Source organism: Odocoileus virginianus, chromosome 23, assembly GCF_023699985.2.
Source record: "Odocoileus virginianus isolate 20LAN1187 ecotype Illinois chromosome 23, Ovbor_1.2, whole genome shotgun sequence".
Taxonomy (NCBI): domain Eukaryota; kingdom Metazoa; phylum Chordata; class Mammalia; order Artiodactyla; family Cervidae; genus Odocoileus; species Odocoileus virginianus.
Genome location: NC_069696.1, coordinates 43,968,625 through 43,985,465, shown reverse-complemented (window position 1 = coordinate 43,985,465; position 16,841 = coordinate 43,968,625). Strand labels below are relative to the sequence as shown.

At 42.6% G+C, this 16,841-nt stretch overlaps 1 protein-coding gene across 3 annotated transcripts in view; it reads left to right on the top strand.

The window, feature by feature from the left end:
* Positions 1–16,841, top strand: part of RFX4 (regulatory factor X4) — a 175,630-nt gene that overhangs the window by 32,317 nt on the left and 126,472 nt on the right. For all 3 annotated transcript variants that reach the window (XM_070454010.1, XM_070454009.1, XM_070454008.1), the window contains exon 3: positions 14,958–15,018. In XM_070454010.1, the coding sequence (XP_070310111.1) occupies positions 14,958–15,018 (61 nt within the window). The remainder of the gene's footprint in view (positions 1–14,957; positions 15,019–16,841) is intronic.

Below are 16,841 nucleotides of genomic sequence, written 5' to 3'. Positions count from 1 at the left end.
ATATAGTTTTAAGAAGCCAGTCAGATTATCTTTAACTGGAATATTCAGATCATTTAAATGTAATATAGTTACTTACATTGTTGAGCTTAAATCAGCAAACTTGCTATTTAGTTTTTATTTCTCCCATCTGACTTTATTTCTTTATTCCTCCCTTGTTCCTTTTTTTTGAGGGGGGAGGGATTAACACAGTTATATTTTTTTAATTGTTTTTCTCTGCTAATTCTCCAATTAGATGTTCTTTTAGAGTGTTTCACTCAGGGATTACATTCTGCACCCTTCCTTTCATGTCTGCCTCACATGAATCCTTCCCACACTTCAAATACAGGGCATAAACACTCTCACAGCTTGACCTAATTGAACACTTTTCCAGGATCTGTGCCATTGCTTTAGTGTATTTTATATCTCCCTATGTTATAAGCCCTATAAGACATTTTTATCATTGTTTTACATATTAGTCAATATATAATGATATTTACTCACACACTGACCCTTTCCAGGGCTCTTCATCCTTGTCAGCAAGTCTGTGTTTCCATCTTGGATAACTTTTTTCTTTTCTTTCATAACTTTATTTATTTAGGCTGCAATGTGTGGCATGTGGAATCTTTGCAGGATCCTAGTTCCCTGACCCGGGATCAAACCCATGACCCCTGCATTGAGAGCACAGTCTTAACCAATGGACACCAGGGAAGCTCAGGGATCATTACTTCTTTAACCCAAAGACATTCCTTTACTATTTCTGGTAGGGATATATAGAGTAGTGTAGATCATGAAAACCATTGTTATTTCACCTTTATTTTTGAAAGATATTTTTGCTAAATAAAGAAATCTAGTTTGGTAAGATTTTTATTTCCCTTTCAACCCTTTAAAGTTTTCATTGCATGGTTCTCTGGTTTCTAAAAGTTAGTCATCAGACTTAATTTTACTCATTTGAATGCAGTGTGTCTTTTTGTCTTAGACAAAAAGATATCTGTCTTTAGTTTACAGCAGTTTGATTGTGATGTTCTATCCCAGGGTCAATCCCTGGTCCGGGAACTAGATCCTGCCTGCAGCAACTAAGATCTGGGACAGTCAAATAAGTAAATAAATATTTAAAACATTTCTTACTTCTTAAAAAAAAACTGTCTCGTCTGTAGGTCCCTGCTCTCAAAGAATTTTCATTCCAGAAAGGAAGCTAAGGCGCATGTTTGCATATTAGTAAGGCAAGGTTGTATGTGATCAGTTCCCTCCATGGGAAACAGAACAAATGACTGCACAGTCCTGTAACCCTGATGGGCCCAAGTCTTCCCTCCATGGGAAACAGAACAAATGACTGCACAGTCCTGTAACCCTGATGGGCCCAAGTCTTCTAGGCTTCAGGTCATCGCTTCCTTAATAGCTAAATCAAATGACTTTGGCCTCTGTCTTAGATCCTGGGCAGATGTCTAGAGTTTTCCCTGTATCTCCAAAAGTTATCAGACTGTGTGTGTGTGAGTGTGTCAGTGTGTGTGTGTATGAGTGTGTGTGTGTGAGTGTGTGTCTGTGTGTATTCGTGACAGTCCACACGAAGTCCTGTCCTTCTGCTCTTTGACAGCTCCTAACACCTCACTGTCAGACCCTTCGGCAGCTCCCTCCCACCTGCCCGGGTGCAACATCCGCTTCCCTTACCCTTCCTAACCCTTCACCAGCTCATTATCCCGGTTACTGACAGACGGATGGTGAAGGAGGCTATTTATACCGCGGGGACAGGAAGAGTTGGAATTCAACAGCATGGAGGCATAGAACTGGGGTCACAGTGGGTCACCACTTGATCCGACTCGTCATTAACATTAAACTCCCATCGAATTCCAGGGCTAGAGAGGCGTAAGTTACTTTTCTCTCCCCCACTCGGCATGTCTGGTTATCATCCAGTTTGGTATTTTCTAACTCCATAAGGCAGGGTCGCAGAGAAATGTGGTTAAACGGGTCCACATTCCCATGCAGTTGTAGGCAAAAGCCCCCAGCCCGCCGACAGCAGAAAGGCTCTGGGACAGCTCCTAGGGCAAGGACAGGGGCTTAGAGCCAGGGGCCTGGGGTGGGAGGCATGCCACAGAGAGTCCGCCTAGCATGGCTTTCAAAACCTGGATTGCCCGTGTGGGATGCACCCTGGAGAGTTAGTCCAGGCTGGGCACCTAGGCACAGCCCTGCAGGCAGGCTTAGGAGGCCCAGTGCTTAGGTTACAATTTAAGACAACCTCCAACTCTTGCCCTTCCTCGGCCTCCATACCCATCATGGGCTGCCCTGTTTTTTTTTTTGTTTGTTTTTTAATATTTCCTTGAACATGCCACATGGCATGTGGAATCTTAGTTCCCCAACCAGGGATCAAAACTTGCATTGGAAGCTCGGAGTCTTAACCACTGGACTGCTAGAGAAGTGTCCCAACAGATTGCCGTTTCTGCCCCCGAGTGTCTATCTGTCCTCTCCTTGTGGAGAATCAGGTAGTTCCTCCTCTGTGCATGAAGCCCACAGCCAAGCCCTTCTGCTCCTCCACTTATTCCCTCCATGGCTGTCAGTCCCTGAGGGGAAAGGAATGTGTCTGATGGACTGGGCCCCACTTAATATAGAAGGCCTGCGGCATCAGAGGTGCTTACTGAGTGCTTATTAAGTAGTGGGTTTTAGCAAAGCAAAATACAGTACAAAAAAAACAAAAAACAATACTGTACAGCCATGCTAGATTATGGTCTGTATCTGTAATTTACTTTCAGCATTTGGCACTCCAGGACCATTTTAACTATTTGAAGAGGTTCTTCCTCCTGATATTCCCTCCCCAATAGGATCTTTTAATTTGTTCAAACTTATAGTATTTTTGGATGGATAATTCACAATGATATGAATCTAAAATCAAAATGCTGTAAAGGTACTACTGAGAAGTCTTGGTCCCTCCCTGGTCTTCCCTTCTAAGCTTCCTACTTGAAAGCATATTTGTTTATTGTGCATTCTTCAAGCATTTCCAATGTTTATTGTATATTCTTCCAGCATTTGATTTCTTTATGCAAACTAACATTCATATATATGTTCTTTTTTTTTTGCCATTTTCTCTTTTCTTGCCACTTTCTTACACACAAAAAACAGCACCTTGTATGCACTTTGCTGTGACTAGCTTTTTTCACTATAAATCCTGGAGTGTAAGGATGGAGAGAACATTCTCATTCTTTTCTTGTTTTTTGTCTTCTTTTTCACAGCTGTGTAGTACTCCACTGTGATGTCATTTAGCTAACTAGATGAGCACTGGGCTGTTTCCAACACTTTTGCTGTTATAGCCAAGTTGCAGTGAATAATCTTGTGTCTGGTCATTTCCCACGTGTGCAGGAGTAGTGGCAGTATCTGTTCACAGATGCGGGGCTGCTGGATAAAGGACATGTAGGATTTCATGTGAAACGTCTTTCCACATCGGGGGAGGTCACCATTTTGCATTCTCTCTGCAAGATAGGAGTCATCTGTTTCCCACAGCTTCACAGCAGAGTTTTGTGATTGTGGTTTGGATTTTTGCCAATCTGATAAGTGAGAAATGGCATTTTGGTGTACTGTTCATTTCATTGGAATCGATTATCTTTTCACATTTCAGGAATATTTGCATTTCCACCAATCATGTATCTTGTATGTATGTATCTTATATGTGTATATCTTGTATGTATCACGTGTCTTTTTCTTTTTTAAAAATATTTATTTATTTAATTTTGGCTGTGTGGGTCTTTGCTACTGCATGGGCTTTTTCTCTAGTTGTGGTGAGCAGCGACCACTCTCTTGTTGCAGAGCACAGGCTCTAGAACTTGCAGACTTCATTAGTTGCAGCTCCCAGGCTCTACAGGACAGGCTAAAGAATTGTGGCCCACGGGGTTAGCTCTTCCGTGGCATGTGGGATCTTCCCCCATCAGGGATCGAACCTGTGTCTCCTGCATTGGTGGGCAGATTCTTCAACACTGAGCCACCAGGGAAGCCCTCTTTCTGGTTTTATTGGAGCACTTTCTAATAAAAGAGGAGGGAGGTGAGACTGTTGTCTGCGGTATGATTACAATTTTCCCAAGAGAGTACTTAAGGTGTGGGTTTTTTCCCCCCACATAGAGACTTTAGATTTTTCTCATGTAGTAAGATTTCTCAAAATTTTCTTGTATGGCTTTGGGCTTTGTATCAACATTAGAAAGGCTCTTTCCTGCTCCAAGATTATGAAGGAATTTACCCAGAGGAGGTGAAAGGAAGCAGGTGTGGGGCCCCCTCTGAGCAGTGCTGCCAACATCACAGTCTTGTTTGGGACTTAGCCCCATTCCCACGGGGAGAAGGGTTTGCTGCCAGGGGCTGATGCCCACTGCCAAAGGCCTAGTCCAGGCACCCTGATCATCAGCTGGTGCTCTTTGCAGGGGCTGGAAGGGAAGTAGATAAGGGGGAACGAAATGTTTGGCAGCCCCATTTGTTCCCAACAGGTGAGGTCTGGCCAGGTGCAGCCTGATTAGTATAATGAAAGGAAATAGAATTAGAACTTTGAAGTGAAACTTGAGGCTTACATAAATTTGAACCTTTCCTGGGATTTGAAAAGAAGTAATTAATTTAGAAATGTTCTCCATCCATATTAAATGCTGCCACACCAGCTCTAGGCAAGAAATATTCTAAAATAGAGTTTCCAAATATTGTGAATTCAGTCAGCATAGAGGCAGAAGACAAATGATTAGGTAGGTAATACGTTCCCTAAAAGTCTTTAGTTCAGTTCTACAGGTTTGAAGGGAGAATGAGGCTCATAAGTGTCGGGGTTCAAGGAGGTTGGGGTGTCCTTTAGCCTTGGTCCCTCTCCTGGCTCCACTGCTAAACTGTATGACTTAAGGTAAATCACTTCACCTCTCTGAGCCTCAGTTTCTTTCTCTGTAAAAGGGGATAATAGTCATAATTAAACCTAACATTAACTAAGCACTAAGAATATTTCAAGTATTTGATGTTTCACATTCATTAAATTGTTCACTGTCTCAGGAAGCCATGAAAATTAAATGCAGTAATGTGAAGAGCTTTGCCCAGTACCTGGCACGTTCTAAGACCCCAGTGAACATTCCCTGATGAAAGTGAAAGTGTTATTTTCTCAGTTGTGTCCAATTCTGCAACTCCCTGGACTGTAGCCTGCCAGCTCCCCTGCCCACAGAATTCTCCAGTAAAGAATACTGGATAGCCATTTGCTTCTCCAGGGGATCTTCACGACCCAAGGATCGAACCCATGTCTCCCACATTGTACGCAGAATCTTTATCATCTGGGCCACTAGGGAAGCCGCACTGTTATTTTATGTGCTTACTGCAATCAGATGGGTTGACTCAGCTTTCGATTGTGGTATTATCTCAGCCATTTATTCATTCCACAAATACCTTCCATGTGTGGGTATTGGGGATACCATGGTGACTGTGGTCTGTGCCCGCAGAGCTTACAGACCCTCAAGGCAGATGCACTGGTCAGCATGTAGTGATCGCACGCTGTGACAAGAGCTTTACTAGGGACCAGCCAGGGTGCTGTGGAGTCCAGGGGACAGAGTGGATAACTGTCCCAGGTGGCGGTGGATAACTGCCAAACCCAGGCCAGCGGGCAGGGCAGGGCAGGGCGGATGCACACCTCTCTGGAGGGGTGAAAACTAACTACCAGGGGCCCTTAGACAGTGCACACATTGTGCCAGGGGGGGGGTTAGTTAGCTCTCACGGTTAGTGCTTAGAACTGTTATTACCCCTATTTCACAAATAAGGAAACTAAGGCACCCAAAGTTTGTTTGCGGTCACACAGCCAGCAAGTGACGGAGCCAGGATCTGAGCCTGGGAATTTGACTGCCAAGTTAATATTAGGACACAGATCCAGGAGGGGGAGTAGAGGCGCTCACCATTGGAAAATGGACCAGGATTCCCTGGATGGGGATATTAGGAATTAAAACTGCAAAGTGGGATCAGAATAGAGGGGCAGAGAGAAGACCAGGCACTGGGCAGCGTCTCAGTGGGAGGAATTTTAAGCCAATGTTGCTCTCCGGCTTTGGTAGGATGAGTGGTGTGGGCCTGGAGGGTGGATGGCTCAATGTGGGCTGTGAATGGCCCCAGGAGCCTTGTCGGCCTGGAATTCTGCCTTACAGGGTGAATCTTATTTGGTTTGAAGCATTTCTGCCTGTTAAAATGAAGAGGTACTGACAAGGCTAATTCCAAAAGTCTCTATCAACCATGGCTATGTTCATTTTTCTAAAAAGTGCTCTCCTGTCCTCATTGCCTAGCTGACTCCTGCTGCTCCTTCAGATCCCAAGCCTGGGCTTATACCCCAACTCGGTGCTGCTGTAGCTTCTTGGGTCTGCCTTCTCAGCTCTTGCCCAAGACTTACATTTTACTGGCTGACAGTTTGAGCTCAAGAGAGTAGAGACCATGTCTGTTTTTTCTCTCCCTTTAGTCCCTGGCATGGGGCTGGAACACACTCAATAAATATTTGATGAATGAGTGTATTCCCCAGCACTTCTGGGGAATTAGGATTGAGAGCCATCAGATAAGAGGACGATGCCTGAGTGTGACACACACAGCCTTTGAGGAAAAGATGCTGGGAAAAGTCTTTAAGGAAAAGACCCCAGGGGTCTGGAGGGAAAGTGCCTGCAGAGGTTGGAGGCCTCTGTTTGATGACTGAGCCAAGGGTCCCTGTTGGCTCCAGGTAGACGAGTTCTTGTCTCAATGCTTTCAGTAGCCACCTGCTGCCCATCATGGAGGGAAGTCCAGTCTCCATTCATGGGCTGCATGGCTTCCTACAAGTGTTTCAGTCAGTTCAGTCACTCAGTTGTGTCGGACTCTGTGACCCCATAGACTGCAGCACGCCAGGCCTCCCTGTCCATCACCAACTCCCAGAGTTTACTCAAACTCATGCCCATTGAGTCAGTGATGCCATCCAACCATCTCATCCTCTGTTGTCCCCTTCTCCTCCCGCCTTCAATCTTTCCCAGCATCAGGGTCTTTTCAAATGAGTCATTTCCTTGCATCAGATGGCCAAAGTGTTTCAGCCTCATGCAAAGCTCGGTTTCCTTACTTGTAAAAGGATATAAAACAACTTCTTAACACTGTTGGGAGAACCAAAATAAGAGAGCAAATGAACAGTGGTGTACAGTGCCTGATTTAAGTACTTAGCTGGTGAATGCTATCAGTGTTTTTACGGTCCTCTTTTTAAATGTTTCTAGTATTTTTTTTTATCACAGTTTGTGATATTTAATCCTCAAACAATCTTTGTGACATCAGTTATGATTTTCAAGTTTTAGGGGAGGGCCCTCCAACGTGAATGCGTCAAGCGACTACTTAGGCTCTCACAGAGTTGAGGACAAAGTTGGAATTCAAACCCAGGTCTGCCTGCCCTCAAAGCCAATTCTCTTACCAGTGGTTGGTATTGGAAATGGGGCCTTAACAAAGTTTAGTTGGGGAAAAAATCAGATACAGTAGAGATAGGTAACCCCTGAATGGGCTTCCCAGGTGGCTCAGTGGTAAAGAATCTGCCTTCTACAGCAGGAGACACAGGAGATGAGGGTTTGACCCATTTTTCAGGAAGATCCTCTGGAGTAGGAAATGGCAACCCATTCCAGTATTCTTGCCTGGAAAATTCCATGGACAGAGAAGCCTGGTGGGCTACAATCCATGGTGTTGCAAAGAGTCAGACAGGACCTGTGCAACTGAGCATACATGCATCCCCTGAACGGGAAGCACTAGGGTATAATCCTGGTATGGGGAAATTTTCTGGCTCCAGACAATGGGCCATTTGCCTTTCCCCTCCCCCATGCCTCTCCTCATTCTGCTTGTCGCCCCCCCCCCCACCCCGAGCACCCCCTCCCTCAGCATCCCCCTCTCAAAATCTGACCTGTCCCTGTAAGGGTGACTGAGAGAGGCAGTGTACAAGCCAGGATGTGTTATGCGACGTCACTACCCTTAAATTAGGTGTGTTGTGTGTGTGTGCACTTGGGTGTAAAAGAGAACACTGAAAAAACCCTGGTGGTAGATAGGATGAAGCGTTGACAATAGTGTGTCCTATTGAGAGGCACTTGGATTTCCAGAGATTTCCATTTTCCATGTATTTTCCAAATTTTAAAAAAAAAAGTGTATTATTTTTGCAAACAGTAAACAAAGCTGTGTTTTAAATTCAGATCATCTCTTCAAGGTCAGCTCAAATGCCACTTCCTCTTTGGAGCTGTGCTGTCCCCTGCTGTGTGTTTGCCGTGCAGGGTCCCTATTAGTGCGGTTGTGTTTGCCCCCCTGTAAATTTTCCCGAGCAGAGAGGCAGCCTCCCTTGCCTGCCTCCTGCAGCAGATTTCAGCTGAGCAGAGACGCTCCAAGGCCTGCGAGCCAGAGCAGCCCAGGGCAGCCTTTGCCGTGCAGCTCCTGCACTGATATTTCCCGGCTCTTAGCTCTGAGTCCTGCTCTCTAGCTGTGGATTCTCACTGTGGTGGCTTCTTTTAACAGCAGAACACGGGCTCATGGACTCAGTAGCTGTGGTGCACGGGCTCAGTTACCCCATGGCACATGGGATCTCAGTTCCCAGACCACGGGTCAAACCAGCGTCCCCCTCATTGCAACGCGATTCTTAACCACTGGACCACCAGGGAAGTCCCTGAGTTCTTTCACTCAATCTTCCCTAGTACCTTTCAAGATAGGCATTATTATTATTGCCGTCAGGTTAGAGACTAGAGATTGTCTTAAAGCTTGAAGGGGATTACCACATGTCATAGCACTTCTCCAGCGCCCTTGCACCCCTTCACCTCTTGACCAGGACCTTCAGCCACCTTGCTTCTCAGAAGGTGGCCTGATTTTTCAAGTGCCCGCAGTTTTATCCCCTCACCTTCTCCACCCTACACTTGACTTTATCTCACCTTCCTTGACATCTGGTTCCCATCTTTGGCCCAGTCCAGGGTTCGGCTTACTTGTGGTTTCTCTTAGGAAGTCTTTCTTGATTGGCCCTGCTTTTTCATGCCGTCTGGGTTGGCGATAGCCTCTCTGCCTACCCATATCACAGCATTTATCACTCATTGAACCTGATTTCTCTCAGTACTGTTTGTCTCTTTCCCCAACCAGACTCTAGGACAAGAGCTTAATTTCTGTATCCTCAGTGTCTAGTTGGCATGCATTAAATATATAACGAATTTTTGTTAATTAACAGAATCCCTTCAATAGCCCTTTAAAATGATTAGGTTTACAAGTGAAGAAAAAATAAAGCCCAGAGGTTGAGGGGTTTTCTCAATCATGGCCAGGAAGGTTTTGAATTGATTTTAGAATATAGATCTTTTGTGACCCACATTGACTGATGTGCTGAAATTTAAAGAAGCAGAGAAAAATAGCTACCCACTCCAGTATTCTTGGGCTTCCCTGGTGGCGCACCTGGTAAAGAATCCGCCTACAATGTGGGAGACCTGGGTTCAATACCTGGGTTGGGAAGATCCCCTGAAGAAGGGAAAGGCTACCCACTCCACTATTCTGGAGAATTCTGGAGAATTCCATGGACTATAGTCCATGGGGTCGCAAGGAGTCAGACACAACTGAGTAACTTTCACTTTCAGAGAAAAAAGTCCTGCCAATTCTAGGGGAAACAAAAATGTAAATCATGAGCCAGCTCAAGCTGGACAGAGATATATTTAGGTTGTTTATATATTTTTCCTTGTTTAAAAAATGCAGTTGCTGCTGTTTTTTAACATAGCCTTCCTTTCAGTTATTTACTTAGTGTAATTCTTAGGAGTTGAGTTGTGGAGCCAAGTGACTGAATATTTTAGATAGCTGTCAATATTACTGTAAAATTACTTACCAAACTATTATACCAGTTACCACTACCTTCAGAGAAATGTGACACTGTCAATTTGACCATTTGCACACTAGCATTGGGGATTATTATTTAAAAATTTTTTTTTGTTCTCAGAGATATAAAGTTGTGCCTCATTATTTTTTTTATTTCTTTGTAAACAGTTGAGGTTGAGTATTGTTCTTTGCATCTATTTATCTACGTTCTTATGAGACTCATATGTTCATGTTCCTTTTTGTGCAATTTTTTTAAGATTGTTGAAGACATTTGTGGAAGGCAGACTCAACTATTTAATTAAGTGACAATGGGAGGCATTGGCTGGAGGGAACACAGAGATGAATAAGATACCATCCTGCTTTCTTCTTTTTTAAATTAAGATGTGATTGACATACAAAACACTATATAAAGTTCCAGGTGTATAATATAATAATTCAATACTTGTATATATTACAAAATGATGACCCCAGTAATCTAGTTAACATCCATCATCATACATAGTAACAGAATTTATTTTTCTTGTGATGAGAACTTTTAGAATTTACTCTCTTAGCAATGTTCAGAGAGTACTATTAATTATAGTCACCATGTTGTATGTGACATGCCCACAACTTACTTATTTTATAACTGAAAGTATGTACCTCTTGACTCCTTTCACCACTTTCACCCATCCCCTACCACAGCCCATGGCAACCACCAGTCTCTATCTGTTCTCTTTATTTATAAGTTTTTGTTGTTCCACATGTAAGTAAATCATGTATTTGTCCTTCTCTGACTTATTTCACTTAGTATAATGCTCTCAAGGTCCATTATTATTGTTGCAAATTGCAAGATTTCATTCTTTTTATGGCTGAATAATATTCATGTATCAGTTCAGTTCAGTTGCTCAGTCATGTCTGACTCTTTGTGACCCCATAAACCGCAGCATGCCAGGCCTCTCTGTCCATCACCAACTCCCGGAGTTTACCCAAACTCATCTCCATTGTGTCGGTGATGCCATCCAACCATCTCATCCTCTGTTATGCCCTTCTCCTCCTGGCCTCAATCTTTCCCACCATCAGGGTCTTTTCAAATGAGTCAGCTCTCCACATCGGGTGGCCAAAGTATTGGAGTTACAGCTTCAACATCAGTCCATCCAATGAACACCCAGCACTGAGCTCCTTTAGGATGGACTGGTTGGATCTCCTTGCAGTCCAAGGGACTCTCAAGAGTCTTCTCCAACACCACAGTTCAAAAGCATCAATTCTTCAGTGCTCAGCTTTCTTTATAATCCAACTCTCACATCCACACATGACTACTGAAAAAACCATAGCCTTGATGAGACGGACCTTTGTTTGCAAGGTAATGTCTCTGCTTTTTAATGTGCTGTCTAGGTTGGTCATAACTTTCCTTCCAAGGAGTAAGCATTTTTTAATTTCATGGCTGCAATCAGCATCTGTGGTGATTTTGGAGCCCAGAAAAATAAAGTCAGCCACTGTTTCCACTGTTTCCCCGTCTTTTTGCCATGAAGTGATGGGACCAGATGCCATGATCTTAGTTTTCTGAATGTTGACCTGTAAGCCAACTTTTTCACTCTCTTCTTTCACTTTCATCAAGAGGCTCTTTAGTTCTTCTTCCCTTTCTGCCATAATGGTGGTGTCATCTGCATATCTGAGGTTAGTGATATTTCTCCTGGTGATCTTGATTCCAGCTTGTGCTTCCTCCAGCCCAGTGTTTCTCATGATGTACTCTGCATGTAAGTTAAATAAGCAGGGTGACAATATACAGCCTTGATGTACTCCTTTTCCTATTTGGAACTAGTCTGTTGTTCCATGTCCAGTTCTAACTGTTGCTTCCTGACCTGCATATAGGTTTCTCAAGAGGCAGGTCAGGTGGTCTGGTATTCCCATCTCTTTCAGAATTTTCCACAGTTTATTGTGATCCACACAGTCAAAGGCTTTGGCATAGTCAATAAAGCAGAAGTAGATGTTTTTCTGGAACTCTCTTGCTTTTTCAATGATCCAGCAGATGTTAGCAATTTGATCTCTGGTTCCTCTGCCTTTTCTAAAACCAGCTTGAACATCTGGAAGTTCACAGTTCATGTATTGCTGAAGCCTGGCTTGGAGAATTTTGAGCATTACTTTACGAGCATGTGAGATGAGTGCAATTGTGCAGTAGTTTGAGCATTCCTTGGCATTACCTTTCTTTGGAATTGGAATGAAAACTGATCTTTTATAGTTGTGTGACCACTGCTGAGTTTTCCAAATTTGCTGACATATTGAGTGCAGCACTTTCACAGCATCATCTTTCAGGATTTGAAATAGCTCAACTGGAATTCCATCACCTCTACTAGCTTTGTTCATAATGATGCTTCCTAAGGCTCACCTGACGTCACATTCCAGGATGTCCGGCTCTAGGTGAGTGTGAGTGGTCACACCTTCGTGATTATCTGGGTCATGAAGATCTTTTTTTGTACAGTTCTGTGTATTTTTGCCACCTCTTCTTAATATCTTCTGCTTCTGTTAGGTCCATACCATTCTGTCCTTTATTGAGTCCATGTTTGCATGAAATGTTCCCTTGGTATCTCTAATTTTCTTGACAAGATCTCTAGTCTTTCCCAGTCTATTGTTTTCCTCTGTTTCTTTGCACTGATCACTGAGGAAGGCTTTCTTGTCTCTCCTTGCTATTCTTTGGAACTCTGCATTCAAATGGGTATATCTTTCCTTCTCTCCTTTGCTTTTCACTTCTCTTCTTTTCACAGCTATTTGTAAGGCCTCCTCAGACAGCCATTTTGCTTTTTTGCATTTCTTTTTCTTGGGGGTAGTTTTGTCCCTGTCTCCTGTACAATGTCACGAAGCTCCATCCATAGTTCATCAGGCTGTCTGTCTATCAGATCTAGTCCCTTAAATCTATTTCTCACTTCCACTGTATAGTCATAAGGGATTTGATTTAGGTCATACCTGAATGGTCTAGAGGTTTCCCCCACTTTCTTCAATTAAAGTTTGAATTTGGCAATAAGGAGTTCATGATCTGAGCCACAGTCCACGCCCAGTCTTGTTTTTGCTGACTGTATAGAGCTTCTCCATCTTTGGCTGCAAAGGATATAATCAATCTGATTTTGGTGTTGACCATCTGGTGATGTCCATGTGTAGAGTCTTCTCTTGTGTTGTGAAATATTCATGTATATATATATATATGTATAAACTATTTTTTATCCATTCATCTGTGAGTGGAGGCTTAGATTGTTTCCATATCTTAGCTGTTGTAAATAGTGCTACAACAGACGTAGGATTGAAATATCTCTTCTTATTAGTGTTTTCATTTTCTTCAAATAAATACCCAGAATTGCTAGATCATGTGGTAGTTATATTTGAATTTTTTGATGAATCTGCATACCATTTTCGACAGTGGCTACATCAATTTACATTCCTACCAGCAGTGCAAGAGGATTCTCTTTTCTCTGCATCCTCACCAGCACTTGTTATTTCTTGTCTTTTTGATAACAGTCATCCTAAAAAATGTGAGGTGATCTCTCACTGTGGATTTAATTTTCTTTTCCCTGATGGTTAATGATGTTGAGAATCTTTTCAAGTACCTATTGATCGTGTATATATCTCTTGGAAAAAATGTCTATTCAGATCTTCTGCCCATTTTTGAATCAGATTGTTTAGGGGTTGTTGAGTTCTTTATATACTCTGAATATTAACTCCTTGTCAGACATATGATTTGCAAATATTTTCTCCCATTGGGTAGGCTGCCTCTTTGCTGTGCAGAAGATTTTTAGTTTGATGTAATCCCACTTGTCTATTTTTGCTTTTGTTGCCTTTCCTTTGGTATCAAATCCAAAAAAACCATTGCCAAGTCCTATGTCAAAGTGCTTATTGCCTATGTTTTCTTCTAGGATATTTATAGTTTTAGGTTTTACATTCAAGCCTTTGGTTGACTTTGAGTTAAATTTTTTATGTGGTGTAAGATAGTGGTGCAGTTTAATTCTTTTGCATATTGCTATCCAGTTTTCCCAACACCATTTATTGAAGAGACTATCCTTTTGCCATTGTGTGTTCTTGGCTCCTTTGTCACAAATTACTGACTGTGCGTGTGAGTTTATTTCTGGGCCCTCTGTTCTGTTCCATTTATCTGTGTCTGTGTCTGCCAGTGTTCTACTGTTTTGATCACTTTAACTTTGTAGTTTAGTTTGAAATCAGGCATCCTTGCCTTCTTAAGTGGGATCTTCTTAAGCAAGGTACTCAAGTCAGAGAGATGAATGTGGATATGTGTAGAAATAATAGTGTTGTACAGTTCGGATGGTTTTGGAGGCAGGGAAGTGAATAACCAATGAAAAGAGGTTTTATTAACTCAGAAAATTGTCTTATCTCACCAAACAAAGATGCAGGGATTTTTAGGATTGGTTAATCAGAGGCCCAGCATGATATTCAGAGTCCCCAGGATTTCCCCTTGTCCTCGCTGACTTCCTCGGCATTGAGTTTGTCCTCAGGCTGCTCTTTTCCCAGTTGAAAGTTTGCTACTGCACTGCAGTTATCATGTCCACTCACAGCCGTGTTCAAAAGTGGGCCAGGCCAGGGGATCTCTCCTGTTCCTTCCCCTTTTGTCCCTCCCTCCCTTCCCCTTTCTCCCTTTTTTCTCCTTTCATTTCTTTTCTTTCCTTTCTTCCTCCCTCCTTCCCTCTTTCTCTCCCTCTTTCTTTCAAAAGCAGACTCCCCCATCCCACAGTTTTGGAGACCAGAAATTTGAAATCAAGGCCCTTTTCCCTTTTTGTTAGGAAAAAAATAACTTTCCCAAAAGCACCACAGGGCTTCTTCTTAATCTGATAGTCCAGATCACCATGTCACATGCCCCACCTAATCCATCAAGGGTTAGAGGATATAAAATTACCATGATAGATTTAAGTTGACCAACCTTCATGTCTCTAGGATTTGGAGGGGTGCAGTCATACTATTCAGTAATGGAGATAGCTCTTCAAACTATAATGTATTATGTCAAATAAAAATACAAACTGATATAAGATTTTTCTGTAAAAGTCAGTTTCTCCTTTTTTTTCTTGTTAAAGTGTGATAAATCTCTTATGTTGAAAAAGCCAAAATGCCGTTGCTCTCAAAGCATCAACATTTGAGAACAATGTCGTCTTTTGAAACGTGGGAGAGCTGAAAGACCCGTGTGGTTTCCTGCTGAAGTCCGCTCCTTTTTCTTTTAACAGATGAGGAAAAAGAAAATAACAGAGCGTCCAAGCCCCACTCCACTCCTGCCACCCTGCACTGGTAAGTTCCTTTCTGAGCGAGTCTTCTCTTGATGCGAAGCTCATGCAGCTGGTCTTCTTGCAACAGTACAGCACATCAGTTGGCATGTCATAGTAACCGGACACCCAATAGCCCATATGCAATCAATTTAATTTTCAGGTGTGTAAAAAATACTCAACTTAGATATAGCCTGGAGATTTAAATTTTCATATTTATTTTATTTGGGAGTAGACTTATTTTCCAAATATCAAAACACTGACAAGGACTGGATTCCACATGGATGTTATTGACTCGAATAGAATCTATTATTTTAATAAATAATGTTGCAGCCAATTATAGAGGCATAGGCCTGTTCTCCCTTACCAATGACCCCTCAATATACTAATAATTAATTGCAACTATACTGCAGTTGGAGCTTCCCTGGTGACTCAGAGAGTAAAGAATCCACTTGCAATGCAGGAGATCTGGGTTCTGTCCCTGGGTCAGGAAGATCCCATAGAGAAGGGAATGGCTACCGGCTCCGGTGTTCTTGCCTTGGAAATCCCATGGACAGAGGAGCTTGGTGGACTACAGTCTATAGGGTCATGAAAGACTTGGACGTGACTGAGCGACTAACACTTCATACTATAATTATTTTTTGACATTAATAATGTGAATACAAATTATCTGCCTGAGTGGCTCTCCCTTTACTATCTGGAATTCCTGGACTTGATGTAACAGTTAATGATGTGGTTTAAGTGTTTGTACTCATGTTTGATACGTACAGGTAAATGCTCCTCTAAGAGCTGGACTTACAAATTATGTTGTAGCTTTGAACACCAAGGCTACAGGAACACCTGACACTCACCTCTCAGAGGATTTTGTCAGTTAAGGGCTATTACTGCTTCTAGCAGTGCAGCCCACAAAGGCGAAGGCAGTGAGGAATTAAGGGTCTAGCAGTGCAGCCCACAAAGGCGAAGGCAGTGAGGAATTAAGGGGAAGGAGAGAGAAAGGGATGAATCTACTGTGTGCCAGGCTGCATGTTAGGCACTTTGTACAAGTGTCTCATTTCATTCTTACAGTTCTGTCAAGTTGCTATTGTTATGCCCATTTTACAGATGAGGAAAATAAAGCTTAGGCAGTTAGATCATTTACCCAAATATACACACAGCCATGAAGTGGCAGAGGCAGGAAACTGGCTGGATCCCTTTAACTGTAAAGCCTTTGCTTCAGAAAAAAAGGAAGAGAAAAATCAGGAAAGATGGAAAGACCAGATCAGAAAAGGAAGCAGATGGGCTTTAATGAGCAAATCATATTAGATTCTTTTGACTAATGCACCCACAGGTGAGAGGAAAACAATGTTGGGAGAAAGCATTCAGGAATGCAACTCAATTTTCTCCAGCAAGAGTCTCAGTAGCCAGCTTGTTTTGCTGCAAGGATAGCAAAAGTTGTTTTCAAGAGCTCCATTTCCAGGCTTTTGGGCTGCTTCTTTCAATTTGCCCCTACATTCCTTTTCTCACTGCATTTGCTGCTTTTTTGCTTTATTTAAAATTCTACTCTACTTCCCTCTTCAAATCTCTTCCCATACCCTTCCACCCACATTATGGCCACACAGATTCCCACAATGCCAGCACATTGAGTGAAGGATCAGCGTAAAAGACTTCGGGAGTGAGAGTTTCTAGAAATGCTAGAAATCAGCAGACACTCTTGGTTTAATCATCTGAACACATTGTACATTTCAGAGTGAAAAATTTGAAAGGCAGCAGAAGAAAATCGTCTTGTTCACATCTGTTTTTCTGTGATCTTCTGACATTTGCCTGGCAACAGAGAGGCTGTCGATAGTGTAATCTCTTACATCAGACTGC